This window comes from Medicago sativa, chromosome 8 (assembly GCF_051527215.1).
Source record: "Medicago sativa cultivar Bolivia chromosome 8, Bolivia_mono, whole genome shotgun sequence".
Taxonomy (NCBI): Eukaryota; Viridiplantae; Streptophyta; class Magnoliopsida; order Fabales; family Fabaceae; genus Medicago; species Medicago sativa.
In genome coordinates, this window is record NC_140756.1 from 63,686,085 (window position 1) to 63,700,777 (window position 14,693).

General features: G+C 30.5%; 1 protein-coding gene across 1 annotated transcript; it reads right to left on the minus strand.

The window, feature by feature from the left end:
- Positions 1 to 3,152: 3,152 nt before the first annotated feature.
- LOC146900421 (uncharacterized) lies at positions 3,153 to 5,925 on the minus strand. The gene is made up of 2 exons (XM_085737376.1): positions 5,478 to 5,925; positions 3,153 to 4,421 (listed from the first exon to the last, which is right to left on the minus strand). Exons 1-2 carry the CDS (start codon positions 5,786 to 5,788, stop codon positions 3,209 to 3,211), a joined length of 1,524 nt encoding a protein of 507 aa, XP_085593502.1. The 5' UTR covers positions 5,789 to 5,925; the 3' UTR covers positions 3,153 to 3,208.
- Positions 5,926 to 14,693: the final 8,768 nt, after the last annotated feature.

Genomic DNA, 14,693 nt, shown 5'->3' on the forward strand with positions numbered 1-14,693 from the left:
AGTGAACACAATTATCATTTCAAAAAGCTATTTGTGTTTGTTGTTGTTGTTATGTTTGTGTTTGAGGAGGAGAAACTTGCCTGGTTAATAAACTGAAACTAGTCATATGTAGTAATCTTATGAACAACAATAGGAAATTTTCACAAGTCAATGTCCTTGCTCATTAAAATAAATTGTAGTGTAAACATTAGAATGGATTCTAGTTTTCAACTAGCTATTATTGTTTTGATTTTGAACATTTAGGATATTGTGCAATTTTCAAATTTTAAGGTAATGGGTGTGAAAACCTAATTGTTGTTTGTTGAAGGAGAGCTGCTGATTGTGGTCGGTGAGAGTAGTATGGAGGAAAGAGAATGGTTGGGGTACTGAAAAAATCTAATGTTGAGAGTGCATGATAAGAGTGTGTTCTTCAATTGATCAAATGGTTAAAATCTACTTTCCTATGGTGGGAAAGTTTTAGACTTTCCCATGTTAAATGCCACCCAAATTTATAGTTTAAAGTCATATTCTAATTTTATCGAGATTGTGAAATTCAGTACCACGAGACTTGTTGGAGAATGTGAAATTCTAACATAGTGTCATACAATTTCTGCAATGCCACTCTAAAAGGTTACCGATATTTATGCTCTACGTTTCTCTCTTGTATGATCACATTAGAAAATTACCAACTTCAAACTTTCTCAACAACACACGATTACCGAGCTTGTGACTTGTACATTTTTGAACCAAGTCTTCAGTTTAATTTGATCGCATTGGTAGAGCTTCTTCTTCTACTTCATCATAATTATGAAACATATCAAATTGATTAATAATAGATACACATTCCAATCACTTTTATAAGCAAATTACTTGATACACAAACTTATTTTGAACAAATCTTATACATAATTGAACCTTCTTTAAAAGAGATGTTGTTCCGAACACAAAATATTAGATAAAAAATTTCCCGATATTAATCGAGATTGTGATAATGAAGAGTAATCATATGATGAATCCAACCTATAAGACTTGACAACTTTAGAATTATCAAGCCTTTACAAGTATTTTGTTGAAGCAATTTGAAGGATGAAAGTTTCATCTATTCTAATTGCATAAACCTCTTTATAAAGTGTTTTTATATTTATACCAAGTAAACCTTGATTATCATAGAAGTTGAAATAAACTTGACATGAGCATTGATCAGATTTGTAAGGTTGTCTCTGTATGAAATTTATTCTTGCATCAATTCACGCCTACAATGTACATAAAGACAAATAAATATCAATAAATTTAAGAACAACGACTATATACATACATCATAAAACAAGAATAAGAAATCAAGTATATTAAGAAATATACATACATATCATAGTTAATTGAACCATACAAGTAGATCTTTGTGAAACAATTTGAATATGAATCAATGATAGATAGATATTGGAAAAACCAAATGAAAGAAAATTAGAGAAAGAAGAGACAGGGAGATATGCGGGCAAGAGGCGTCGCTCATATTGTTACAGTGAACTTCGCTAAATACATATTTATAGAAGAGGAAGTATTGGTGTTAGGTTAAGGTTTCTGGTCCATAATTTGTTTTGGCCCATTCTTAACTAAATGAAAAAAAATTTTCGTCAAAAAAAAAAACTAAATGAAAAAAATAAAATAAGAATTACAAATATAAAGGAAAAGGGGGAAAATAATCATTTTTGTCTCTGAAAGTGTAACGAGTAGTTACAATAGTCTTTCAATGTATCGAAATTATAAAGTAGTCTCTAATTGTGCACTATGGTAATCAAAATAGTCAGTGACATTAAAATGATATGATAATAGTGTCATATCTCAGTATACTTATTTATTGTCATATGAACTATTTTAACGCAAACCCGGGTTTGAGGGAGTGCAAGGTGCTCTACCAGGCTGGGCCTCCAAATATTACGGGCCTCAAACAAAAAATTATGTCGAATATTCACCCCCCATTTAAATAAAAAAATATATTTTACTTCTTTTTCTTTTTTCAGTACACGTTTGAGTTTTTTTTAGACTCTAGTTCTCCTTTCTGTACATAAATCTGATACTATCAAACTACTCTAATTTGTAAAATCACTTAATCAGTCAATTTGGAAAGCTATTTCATTGAAAGAATCACAATAATCATTTTTTTCCGCATAAACCATTCGTTTTCCCTTCCCACAACGAATGAGTGACAAATCCAAACGACACTGTTAGGTAAATTTCATCTCACTTTCACTTAATTTTCTCTTTTTTAATTTTGTTTCATGTTTAGAAGTTCTTATTCTGATTTTTTTAATGAAGTTTAGCTTCACAAAAAAATTATTTTTTTATTTTACCAGGGGCCTATTTTAAAAAGAGAGTCGAGCCTCCTATTTCATAGGAACGACCCTGTTTTAACGACATGAATTATTTTGTCTAACAGAGTATACAATCAAACACTATATTTCTAAATTTCGATACAGTAAGAGACTATTATAATTGTTTGTTACATATTCAAGGACGAACATAATTATTTGTCCAAAAAAAAAGAGAATACAACATGATGTTGAACACTATTTGTCTAACAGAGTATACAATCAAACACTATTTCTAAATTTCGATACAGTAAGAGACTATTATAATCGTTTGTTACATATTCAGGGCGAACATAATTATTTGTCCAAAAAAAAAAGAATACAGCATGGTGTTGAACACTATTAATAATAAAAAAAAATTATAATTCCTTCAAAAAAAATTATAATAATAACATTTTCAAAATGAGCCCATGGCTATTTCGTTTCGATTCATAATTCAACCAAGTTAATTTGGTTATCACACATTATTTATAATATTATCTCCAACTCTTATATTTTTTTCACCTTATCTCTCTCTACCCCCAACTTAGTGTACATTTGAACTCTTGTATTTTTTCACCTTATCTCTCTCTACCCCCAACTTAGTGTACATTTGATTATGCATTAATATAAATTGATTTTAATCAAATTGATGTCGACTAAAAGTTAGCTCATGTAAATTAACTTACATATAGTTAGATTAATATACAAGTGATTCTGACTAATTAGTGAAAGGTGTAAGAGAAACTTTACTTATTCAACCAAAATACACCCAAAATCAATCATATCTAATTAAGAACACCATTGCAAAGAATATGAAAATGCATATAACATATAAGATTGTATTGTAATTAAGATAAACTTATTCTTATGTGAAGTCTCAATCAAACACTAACAGATTCTTTTGACTCTAATCCAAGATTATCATTGTCTTGGGATTCACTCTTACTATCATCACCAACATTTCCAAAAAGCAGAACAATAATTCCAACAAGTGCAGCTACAAAAGCAGCTCCAAAAGATGTTTTAATTTGTCCAGGAACAACTGAAGCAACTGTGAAACCCAAACACAACCCAGCAGCTCTAATCCAACCATACCAAACACAGAAAACACCTTCTTTCCCATTAGGAGCACTTTCCAAAATCAAAACTCTTCCAAATGCATGCAAAAGTCCACTTCCAATGCTTTGAACCCCTCCAAATAGCAATATATGACCCAATTTCCAATGACTATTCCAAAAATAGAATCCAAAACCAGAAGACAACATTGATAAAAGAAACCCAATAATTTTCATTTTCACAGAATTTGCCTTAAGCAATAGCTGCAATGGGTGCAAAAGTGGCAAAGAAACCAAAGGAAAAAGGAAATAAATTAACCAAAAGTAAAGCAAGTGTAGTGGCCTAATACAAAGGTTACCAACTATGAAAAGCACACCACCAGTGAAAATACACATTGTGGTAAATGATGAGAGGAAAATCCCAAAAAGTCCTCCAATTGCTTTTGGATGTTTAAGTAGAGAACAAGGGTAAAACATTGTTTTGTTAATCAAAGAAACAGAAGAAACAGTGGTTCTGTTAACAGCTGTAACGACATGTAAAACACCAACTAACCAAATTAAGCCACTAAAGATTGAAACAATCCAAAGGGTGAAATAATTACGATCATCGGGTTCTCGAAGCATATGGTAAATGAAAGAAGAGATTATGGCTGAACCTACACAACCAAAAGAAGTAGCATAAAGAGAGAAGAAACTTGAAACTTTGTTTCTTTTGGATTTGTTGAAGGAAGAAATCATGAGAGCAAGATGGTGAGTGTGAGATGAACTAGCAACTGTGCTAGCTAAAACAATGAAAGCAATGTAGGGAATGAAGATTAAGGTTGTTTTGAAGAATCCTGCTGGGAGACAGAAGAAAACTCCAATGCCTGTGGATGCTGCTGTGATTAGGGTTTGGTATTGGCTGTTAAGGTGGAAAGAGATGAAGGTGAGGATTGGAATGGCTAAGGTTAAACCTGAAGCCCATGCAATTGATGTCCATTCCATTGAAGAGAATTTTGAACCATTCACTGTTATTGTGCGCTTTGTGAGAGTGCTGTACCTGTAATAAAATCCAATGGTTTGCATTCATATTTGTGTTACACGTATACTAAAAAGGCATAAAATTTAAAATCACTACTAAAAAAATTTAAATTAATCAACAGAAATTAGAGATTTTAATCTTGGCGTTTTTAATACTTGCTAATGATATTCTTCAAAAAAAAAAAATACTAGCTAATGATATTAGAGACATATTTTATTTATTATGGATTTCTCTCTAATTTTAATCTCAATTCAATTTTGGGGTGCTTGTTTTAAGCTTACTAGATTCATTTATATGAATAACTTTCCTATGAATATGAATAAGAGGATGGAAGTTTTATTCAAGGTATCTTTGAAAAGATGTTTGGTTAGTATTAATATTCATGGAAACTATTATAGAGAGAAATTAATGGATAGTTATATATAAATTTATTCTCATTTTCATAAGAGCCTTATTCACACCCTTTTCTTTGGAAAGTTTTTTTTTTTTTTTCCTATTTCTAGGAACATTTTATACACATCGGAATAATTTTTTTTGAACGAATACTCAAAGGAATATATCGTCCTATCAATTTATTTCCACGAATCTATAAAATAATTTGAAACGAACGCAATTAATCATCTAATTCAGAGGAGAATGGGTACATAGTAAACTCTCGCAAAAAATTGTTCCACCTAGTAGTTCTCCTGAAAATACATCTTTAGTCATAGTTCAAAAAAAATTTGGGAGTAAGTCTTTCATCCAATTATCATTTTTTTCATATTTCAAAAAAAATTTGGGAGTAAGTCTTTCATCCAATTATCATTTTTTTTTATCAAATCCAATTATCGTTTTATTTATACGAATGGTGCGATGATTGTAATTGGAATTTGAATTTAAAAATACTAATAATTTAATAATAATCATATATCTCGTTCCACAAATTAATTCTTATATACCTCAAATTAGTATTGTTTACTTTAGACTAAAAGGAAATGCATACAATATGTGAGCCATAGAAATTTCTAAGTTATAAATTATATTTACTTCCTCTCAAAAATTATATTTTTGGTACTAAACTGAACTTGAACTTACAGATGAATTTCCTTGTCTGAACAAATCATGCCATGGTGATTATTTTGCCAATCTGGAACAGGATCCGTAGGTAGAATCTGTAACTGACTAATAATAAGAGGAAAGAGTACAGGTATAACAACAGTTTGAACAAAGTAAGAGCAAAACTCATACAAATACCATCCCCAAACCTCATATCTTGATGGCTTCTCTCCTATTGATCCTTCAAACTCATCACTATTATAACCACTGTCTCTTGATTTTACCACTTTCTTGGATTTGCTATGTGACACTATTGAAGGTTCAGCTTCAATTGTACTAGCTTGATCCATCTTAAGGTGGTTATTTTGTGGAAAGAAAATGAAACAAGAGATTATATATTGAAATAATGAATGGTATTTACAATGGAAGTGCTGGCCTATGGAAATAAACGTGCAAAAACAGCTGGGTTAACGAAACTTTCAAGGCTACAAAAACAAACTTAGATTCTTTGTTTTGTTTTGGAATATTGGTGTTGCTTTTGTCCTTTTGTGTTTTTATTTATAAAAGAGAATGTGTTTGTTTTGTTACTATTGAGGCTTTGGAATTTTCATGTCGCCCCATTTTTGACAAAAATATATATGATATTCAAATTGATAAAATACAATGATATAATATTAATTTACTAAAAACGATGAATTTACTATCAAACTCACAACATTCATTTTAATAATATAAAACAACAAAGTATCACAACATTCATTTTAATAGTATAAAACAACAAAGTATATAACCATATAAATATGATTATATTCAAGTGTCTGAAATTTAACAATTTAAACTGAACAAACACTGTGGAAAAACAACACTGCACAAAGACGACGAATAAACAACATCGTACTAAAACGATGAAATCATGAAAGAAAAATTATGAGTGCGAGAGTACGTAAATCACTTATTTAAATAAAAGAGAATGAGAAAACAATTTAAAGAGGTGATTTTGGATCAAAATTTGACTCAAAATCACCTTTTTGATGCATGAAAAAGAAGAAATTAGGGTTATATATGACCGTTTACAAGAGAAAATCGACTTTGACAATTTTATTTAATATTTGTTTTTTCTTTTTTTCTTTTTTGTCTTAGATGAAGTGATAATCCACTGAAATTAAACTCACACACAACTGTGACGTCCTGGGTTTGAACCCAGGTCACAACGTTCAGCTTGCAATTTCGACATTTATCAGATGAGCTTGCTTCATCGTTTTATGCAGTCTCAATTTTCCCTCCCAAAGAGGCAAACGAAAACAAATTGTTGTACAATTCAACGTTGGCAAGAAAATGATTACTCTTGGGATGTTGACCGGCAAACAAAATTCTTATTAAAGGAGGTGTTTGAATCATATAAGATACTGTGATATCTCCTTTCATACAACACATAGATACGCAGCATTTTTGACAAACCGTGTTCATATCACCAATATCTAAATACTCTACAATACAAAATAAAAATATATAAAAAAAAAAAAAAACAATCAAAAAATTAATAGTGGTAAAATTGACAACCAGGATGATAGTGCAAACGGGGTCACAACAAATCGAACACTAAAAACTGAAATAACCTTCTTATTCACTCCTATTAAATAACTCCATTGCCGTTGATAACATGCTAGAGGAATAAACACCGCTAGTTTCACCAGAAGAACTAGAAATACCACCCGTGCGTTGCATGGGTTTCATAATAATATGTCATTAAAATTTTGTTCTAATCGAAAATTCATTATTTTAATAAGGTTTAAATTTGTTTTTTGTCATTGCATCATTTTTTTCATAACAATTTTGTTTTTGTATAATATCTATATATCATTCAACTCGTTAAATCTTTAGTTTCAACCATCAAAACAATCTTATATATCTCAAATTATGATGAGTTTGTATCAAATTATAAATTTTCATATTTTATTATCAATATTATAATGAATTATATATTCTTCCTATTATCTCTTGAAATATATTAAATTATACAATGTTTTTCCCTAGTTGTGATAACTTGCATATAAATTTTGCATATATACGTTATCTAAATCATAATTTTAAAGTTGGATATTTTTAATATTATAATAAAGGATGATTTAAAAGTAAAGGATGAATGGTTACATCTTTTTAGTGACCTAACTCTTCATTTGTTAGAGTGCACACTTAAATTATTTGTTTAAAATTACACACAAATGAATTTTTAAAAATTCCTAGCAATTAAATAGTAGTTTTTATTCTTCTCTCTTAAGTCGTCCTTTTAAATGAAACTTTTAGGGTGTGTTTGTATTGAGAGTTTATGAGAGGAATGGAGGAGAGAGTTTACTTTTCTTTTTTAAATTACGTACTATATATAACATGTTTTTCTAAAATAAATTAAGTGTGATTGAAGTATTATATGATTGTTTATCAGGTTAATATGTTAAATTTTTAAAAAACATTTCATAGTGTCCGTAATTTAAAAATGAAAAGTAAATTCTCTCCTCACTTTCCTCTTAAACTCTCCATCAAAACACACCATTAAAGTCCACTTCCAAATTCATCGGTTAATAGAGTTTTTTCTCGGGCTTCGTCCCTCTTTATAATAAATAAATAATAATAGAGTTTTTGTTAGTTACTCTATTAGATAGAACAACAGAGTTGTGGAACTTTTTTAGAAGTTACACAATATGACAATGTTTTCTGAGGGAAAATTGAATTTAAATTACAAAGAAGTTAGTTCAATACAAATAAAAAAAAATGTATCACTTATATTAGTCTTGATATAAGAATGATAAGCTCGAAGAAGCTTCGATATTAAATTTTTTTATCTTTCTTTTTTTTATAAACTTTTTTTAATCTATTCATGTATTCTTATTAAATTATTTTAAAGGATGATAAGTTCTGTAACTTAAATTTTTTTGTATTATTATAATTATTAGATTAGATAGAATAAGAAAGGGTGATATGTTATACTATATGTGAGAGTGTCTTTTTTAGAGGTAGTGCATAAGCATAATCATAGCTTAAGAATAATGACTCGAGTTTAATTTATGGGAAGGTCTCAGAGGTACCATATCATCACAATTCCTAGATCAAGAGTAACTCGAATTTATTTACATTATAATGTAGAACACAAATATATATTGATAGAAACACTTCTACATTCAACCTTAACCTCATACTTTTCAAACATATAAAATCCATATAAACTTTATCAAAACAAATCTAAAAAAAAATTCTAATAAATTTATTAGACCTAAGTTAAAAGAAAACAACTAAATTACAATAAAGTCTTTTAATTATTCCTTAAAATAAAGTAATAATAAAACTTCCCTGAAGGAGTGTGAGTATAGGTAGACAATTCCATGAGTTGCACCCAAATTTACTCTTAATTGCAGGAAACTCAATTGATGGAAAGTATGAAGGTCAGCCAATCACATGAGTTAAATTTTCATGTTGCTACGTTCAAATCATCAAAACATGATTTTGTCTCTCCAATTTCAAGAAGATCAATAACATTCCATTAGAATTTTTAGTAGATGTATGCTTCTACAATTAGTTACCTAGGCCTTGATGTTAATAACTCTTATGAGAAACTATTCACTTAAAAACATATAAGAGTATTTTCTCTTATTACAAAGACATATGGATACTTGATCAAATTAAACTAACCCCTATGGATAAAGATTCTTACTCTCTCTTGTTCGACCCATTTGGATTTATTGGTGATAAGAGTTTTGAGTTTCTTGTAAGCTCCATCCAAATCCTCCTCCATCTTATGGCAATTAGTTAAAAAGGAAGAATCTCTAATAGTTATAGGAACAACCACATGCTGGCTTTGAAATGAAAATGAATAAAAAAATATTCATTTTTTTTATGCATTTTTAATATGTTTTCTTCCACATGTTTATGAACTCTTGATTTCATAACAATGTTAAATAAAAAATAATAATGAAAAAAATACTCTAATTTCAATGAAAAATACAACCACATTTTTATATATGAAGTGGCCTTTCAACAAAACCCTCCCTTTTTCCAAAACCTGTGCATGTGAAATCAAAGAAAGGATATACATTAGAGAATACGAAAAATTATAGAAATATATACACACACACACACACACACGAAGCTTCAAGAGAGAATCAAAACCATCAAAAAATGAAATGGAAGAAAAAATAAAAAGGATAACATAAGAAATGAGAAATGATGATAATTCGTGAATTAGCAACCATGAATTGCTCAAACAGAATTCAATTTAGTGAGTACAATCAACACGAAATCTAGAACTACAATCACAAAATTTAGGAAACAATTTTGCATTTTATTTTTTGTGGAAAATTGAAAATAAATAAGTCATGGTTATGACTCAATGATACCTGGACCGGCATATCCTACTTTATGCAAGTACAATACCAATTGATGTGAACCCTTTTAAGTCCTCATAGACTCGATTAAGCCATCCTCATGCTCGTTTAGGTTACACGTCTATACACACACACACACACACACACACACACACACACACACACACACACACACATAAGCTTAGGACAAAATGAGGAGTTTTGTAGTAAACTTGTGTGTAAGAGGATTGAATAAAAATAAAATAATTTTAAAATGTAACCGCTCAATATTAATAAAATGGATTATAATGCATTTATTGTGCAACTTGCATGAAGTGAAGTAAATGGAATGTTTTTGTAACCGATGGAAAATGGAAGATAGATAGATATATACAATAAGGAATGGCTAGTAAAGAATCAAGAACAAAAGAGAGCCACATGGAATAAGTGTGAGAGATTAGTTACAAAAGGAGGATCATTGGTGAAGTTACACATAAGCAAAATGTAGTTTAGAATACATGTATATAGAGATTTATAGAATCATCTGCCACAAAAATTCAAAAGTAACAGCAACATCATCTTAATGCATTTCAAGCGTTGGTCAATGAAATTAAGTTTTTTAAAAACACTTCAACCTCTCTTTCCATAGTAATCCCATTACATGTAGTCCATATAAGGATATTCTACTCTTAAAAATTACGGATAAAAAAAAAAAAGGAATCCATTAATCCAAACCATATACATAAAAAGAGGTAGCTGAATATGTCTTTTTAGCGTGAATCAAAACAAACCGGACTCCATTAAGGTTATGTGCAATGACAGTGTTAACTTAAGAATTGTTTATGCCGTCTCTTACATTGATGTGCTCGCCGCTGCGAGCAAAACATAGCTCCTGGCTCTGGCAGCTTCCCTGCTACTCGCCACTGCGAGTTGGCGTGCTCGCCACTGCGAGCAAACACTTGCTTCTGCCATTATTGCCTTTTTTCTTGATTTTCTTCTTTGCTTGGTGTCTTGAGTTCAAATCCTGCATAATTGGATAGAGTAAGATATATAAAGCTTAATAGGGTAATTAGCAATTATCTCCTGGCCTTTCCCTCAATATCTTGCAAAACAAGTAACAAAAGTGCCTAAAATAAGACATGAAATAAACACTTCCTGGCACTTATCAATGAGTCTAACTAGTGGTAGGCTGCCTTGAATTGTTGCCTTGCGAACCTTTCACACGTGTAGTCATGAGACGACCTTGGGGTAGGAATGAAAGTTATTTATGGTGTTAGAAGCTGTCCAGAAAACCTGAATGAAGATGATTAAGATTAATAGTAGTGAGATATTGTTATATATGCACTTTATGTATTGTTTACGATGCTTATGATGATGTGATTCATTCTTTAATGTTGATATGATATATAAGAGCTGTTTATATGCTGCATATGTTGTTGTTTTGCTGTTGTTAACCATTGATGTCATAAAGTTGTAAATGTCGGTCTAAGTTGTAAAGTTGTAAGATGTTGTCCAAATTATTGAAGTCATAAAAGATGTTCATGATGTTCAAGATGTTTAAGATGTAAGATGTTGAGTCCATGCATACTCATTCATGTTGGGGGCTTGATGCCCTGGAGCTTTTGCTCAATTATGTTGGGGGCTTGATGCCCTGGAGCCTTTTTACGCTCAATTATGTTGCGGGCTTGATGCCCTGGAATTGGTACCACATGCATTTGCATTGTCAAGATGATTTAAGATGTTAAGAGTTGCATAGTCGAGTTGAAGTTGCATAGTCGAGTCAAAGTCGTCAAGTTGTTAAAGATTAATTTACGAAGTTGATTATGAAGTTGATGTTGATGATTGATTATGAAGTTGATGTCGATGATTAATATGAAGTTGTTTATGATAATGATATGATGTTACATGATTATTATTATGATATGTTGATGATGTTTATGTTGTAAAATGTAATTAATGAATTATATGCTTAATATTGTTGTTTGTGAAATTTCACCCCTTTTGTTTGAAAATGTTGCTCTTCGTATGGGTAACTTGCATGTAACCAAGATTAGTTGCGGTCGTGAGTGGACTCCTCATAAGTGTGTGTCTTAGGTGCTCTGATACGTAACGGGATGAGAATTTTGTTGTTGCTTTCTGTTCCTTACGTATTACTTTAAGAAGATTTTCATGAATTATTAATGAACTAAGTATTTATGAGATTTTATGTTGAGACCCTTGTGCCAAAGATTATTTAGATGTTTGAATACATTCCGCTGCGAAGTTTTAAATATTACGTTGTTGGATTTCGAAGGATAAATATTTATTTGTTCCGTTTATGATTTGATGAAAAGAAATGTGACATTCCGTTTGTGTTGAGAAACTCTGATTTATTTTACGAAATTTTTATATTGAGAAAACGGGGTGTTACAACAACCCCTCGTGGAAGAATTCGAGGAATCAAGCCTTTGGTTTGTGATTCACCCCAATCATTTATATCTTTGGTTCTCGAAACAGCCTATAAAAAAAATCATTTAAAGAACACCAGAAACACAAACTCTAAACTCATAACATTTAGGAACAACACCAGAGAAAAAACATAGCTTAAATAGAAAAAGTCATTAATCATGTCAATAAAAAATCATTTAAAGAACACCAAAAACACAAACTCTAAACTCATAACATTTAGGAACAACACAGAGAGAAAACCTAGCTTGAATAGAAAAAGTCATTAATCATGTCAATAAAAAAAATGAAGATGAAAACAAAATACCTGACGAATAAAATCACAAATAATCACTTCCGCATTAAAATATTTTTTCAGAGTTTTTTCAAAGGTCGGTAGAAGTTTAACATCCTCCGCAGCAGAAACACGGGTTACAAGATTCATAATAGGACCAGCAGCATCTTCATCCTTGTTACACAAAGAGCAACAACCAAGCATGTCCTTCAACAGATCTTCTTTGCATTTAAATCCAAGAACATCCAACAAATCTTTGTGAGTGGCGTTGTCCGAGCCAACAGCGAGAATTCCAATAACCATCTTCAGAGAGATGGGCGAGAATACTGTGTTTTCTATAGGATTTTGGGATAAAATGAGTTGGGCAAGGTTAAGGTCGAGGGGAACGGGAGCGCGGCGGCTTGATTCAGCCATCCTTATTTATTAATTTTATTAAGTCTGCAGCAACTTAACCTAATAATTTCCCTCTAAAATGTTGCATTTGGTTTGCAACAATTTAACCTAACAAATTCCATCTAAAATGCAGCGCACCAATTTAACCTAACAAATTCCCTCTAAAATGCCGCAATCCCTAATATTTCTCCTCACTGATGAACTTTTCATTCCTATCCTGTTGTGTCATCGTTTGTATATATCTATTGTTTCTGTAGACTTTTTTTTTGACAAGTTATTGTACACTTATTTAATACATTTACAAACATAATACCCTAATTTCCACGCAAACTCGGCTACCCTAATTTCCATGCAAACTCGACTATATATAGGAAACCCTATCGGCAGAAGTACATTACTGGCGGGAATTTTCGTCAGTAATTCAGATCTGTATAAACATAATAATTAGATTCAAATATTAAACACATAAGACATCATCAATCATATTTTCATATCATTCATGCTCATAATTAAATAATCATCTTTAAGATCATTACATCATTTAACAATTATCAAAGGAACCTTTATCACTTCAGCCTAAATCAATTATCCATTTAGAAATTTTAATAATTATAAAGGAACCTTTATCACTTCAACCTAAATCAATTATCCATTTAGAAAATCACATCATTTAATAGCATATATAATAAGCATAGAAAATCATATACATTATCATTTAACGCATCAATACACATCTTTAGTTAACACGTGAATACACATCATCAGTTTACACGTCAACACACATCACCGATTAACATATAATCACAACATCATCAAGTTCAAACATCAGCAGTTATGCAAAGAATGCAACTCACTCCTAACATCTATATGCATGTGGTACCAATCCTACTTATCATCGTTTGTATGTTAGAGTTGTGTTACTAAACATACACTCGTCATTCTCGTCATTTATATGCAATATGATATGATTCATGAAGACAGACTCGCCAAATAACACACATTAACACAACATCAATAATTTACACCACAATAGGATTTTCTCATCATTACTCATCATTACAAACAATAAATATATATCGTCATTACTCATCATCATAAACAATACATATATTTCGTCATTACACATCTTCATAAACAAACAAGGTTTAACTCATCAAGCCATCATCATAAATAAACAATATTTAACTCATCAAGACATCATCATAAATAAACATTATCTCATCAAGATTCAACATCATCACAACATTCAACTCATCGGTTAACTTCATGTTATTGCATTTTATTCCTCCCCTTAAATTCATTATTTAACACATTACTTCGTCTCACACTAATCATCACCTATAACATTTACCATTCTCATAACCCTGACTTCATTCTACTTAAGGTCTTTATCTCTCTATTACTATTATTCATAACATCATCAATTTTTACAACCAAAACTCCAAAATATTATAAGGTTCCATTCAAAATTATCGATTGTTGCTTTTATCATCGATAATACACAAACCTACTTTTGATAATTATACATTTTTATCATGGAATTAAGATATATCCACATAGAGCTTTCCTAGTTACCAGCATAGACACATATTGAAGCATTATTCCTATAAATATTATGTTTTGGCTATAGGTTATTATACATGCGAAGAAACCATTCCTTAAAGTTGTTTCCAATTATACAGACATATTGAAGCATTATTCCTATAAATATAAATGTTATATTTTGGCTATAGGTTATTATTGTCATACCGACAAAGTTTTATTTAGCCAACTAAGTTTTATTATTGAGGT

Excerpts from the sequence above, each read along its gene's own strand:
- LOC146900421 (XM_085737376.1), bottom strand. The coding sequence starts at position 5,788 with ATGGATCAAGCTAGTACAATTGAAGCTGAACCTTCAATAGTGTCACAT. Across the intron at positions 4,422-5,477 it reads TCAGACAAGGAAATTCATCT|GTACAGCACTCTCACAAAGC; the intron begins GTAAGTTCAAGT and ends ATTTTATTACAG.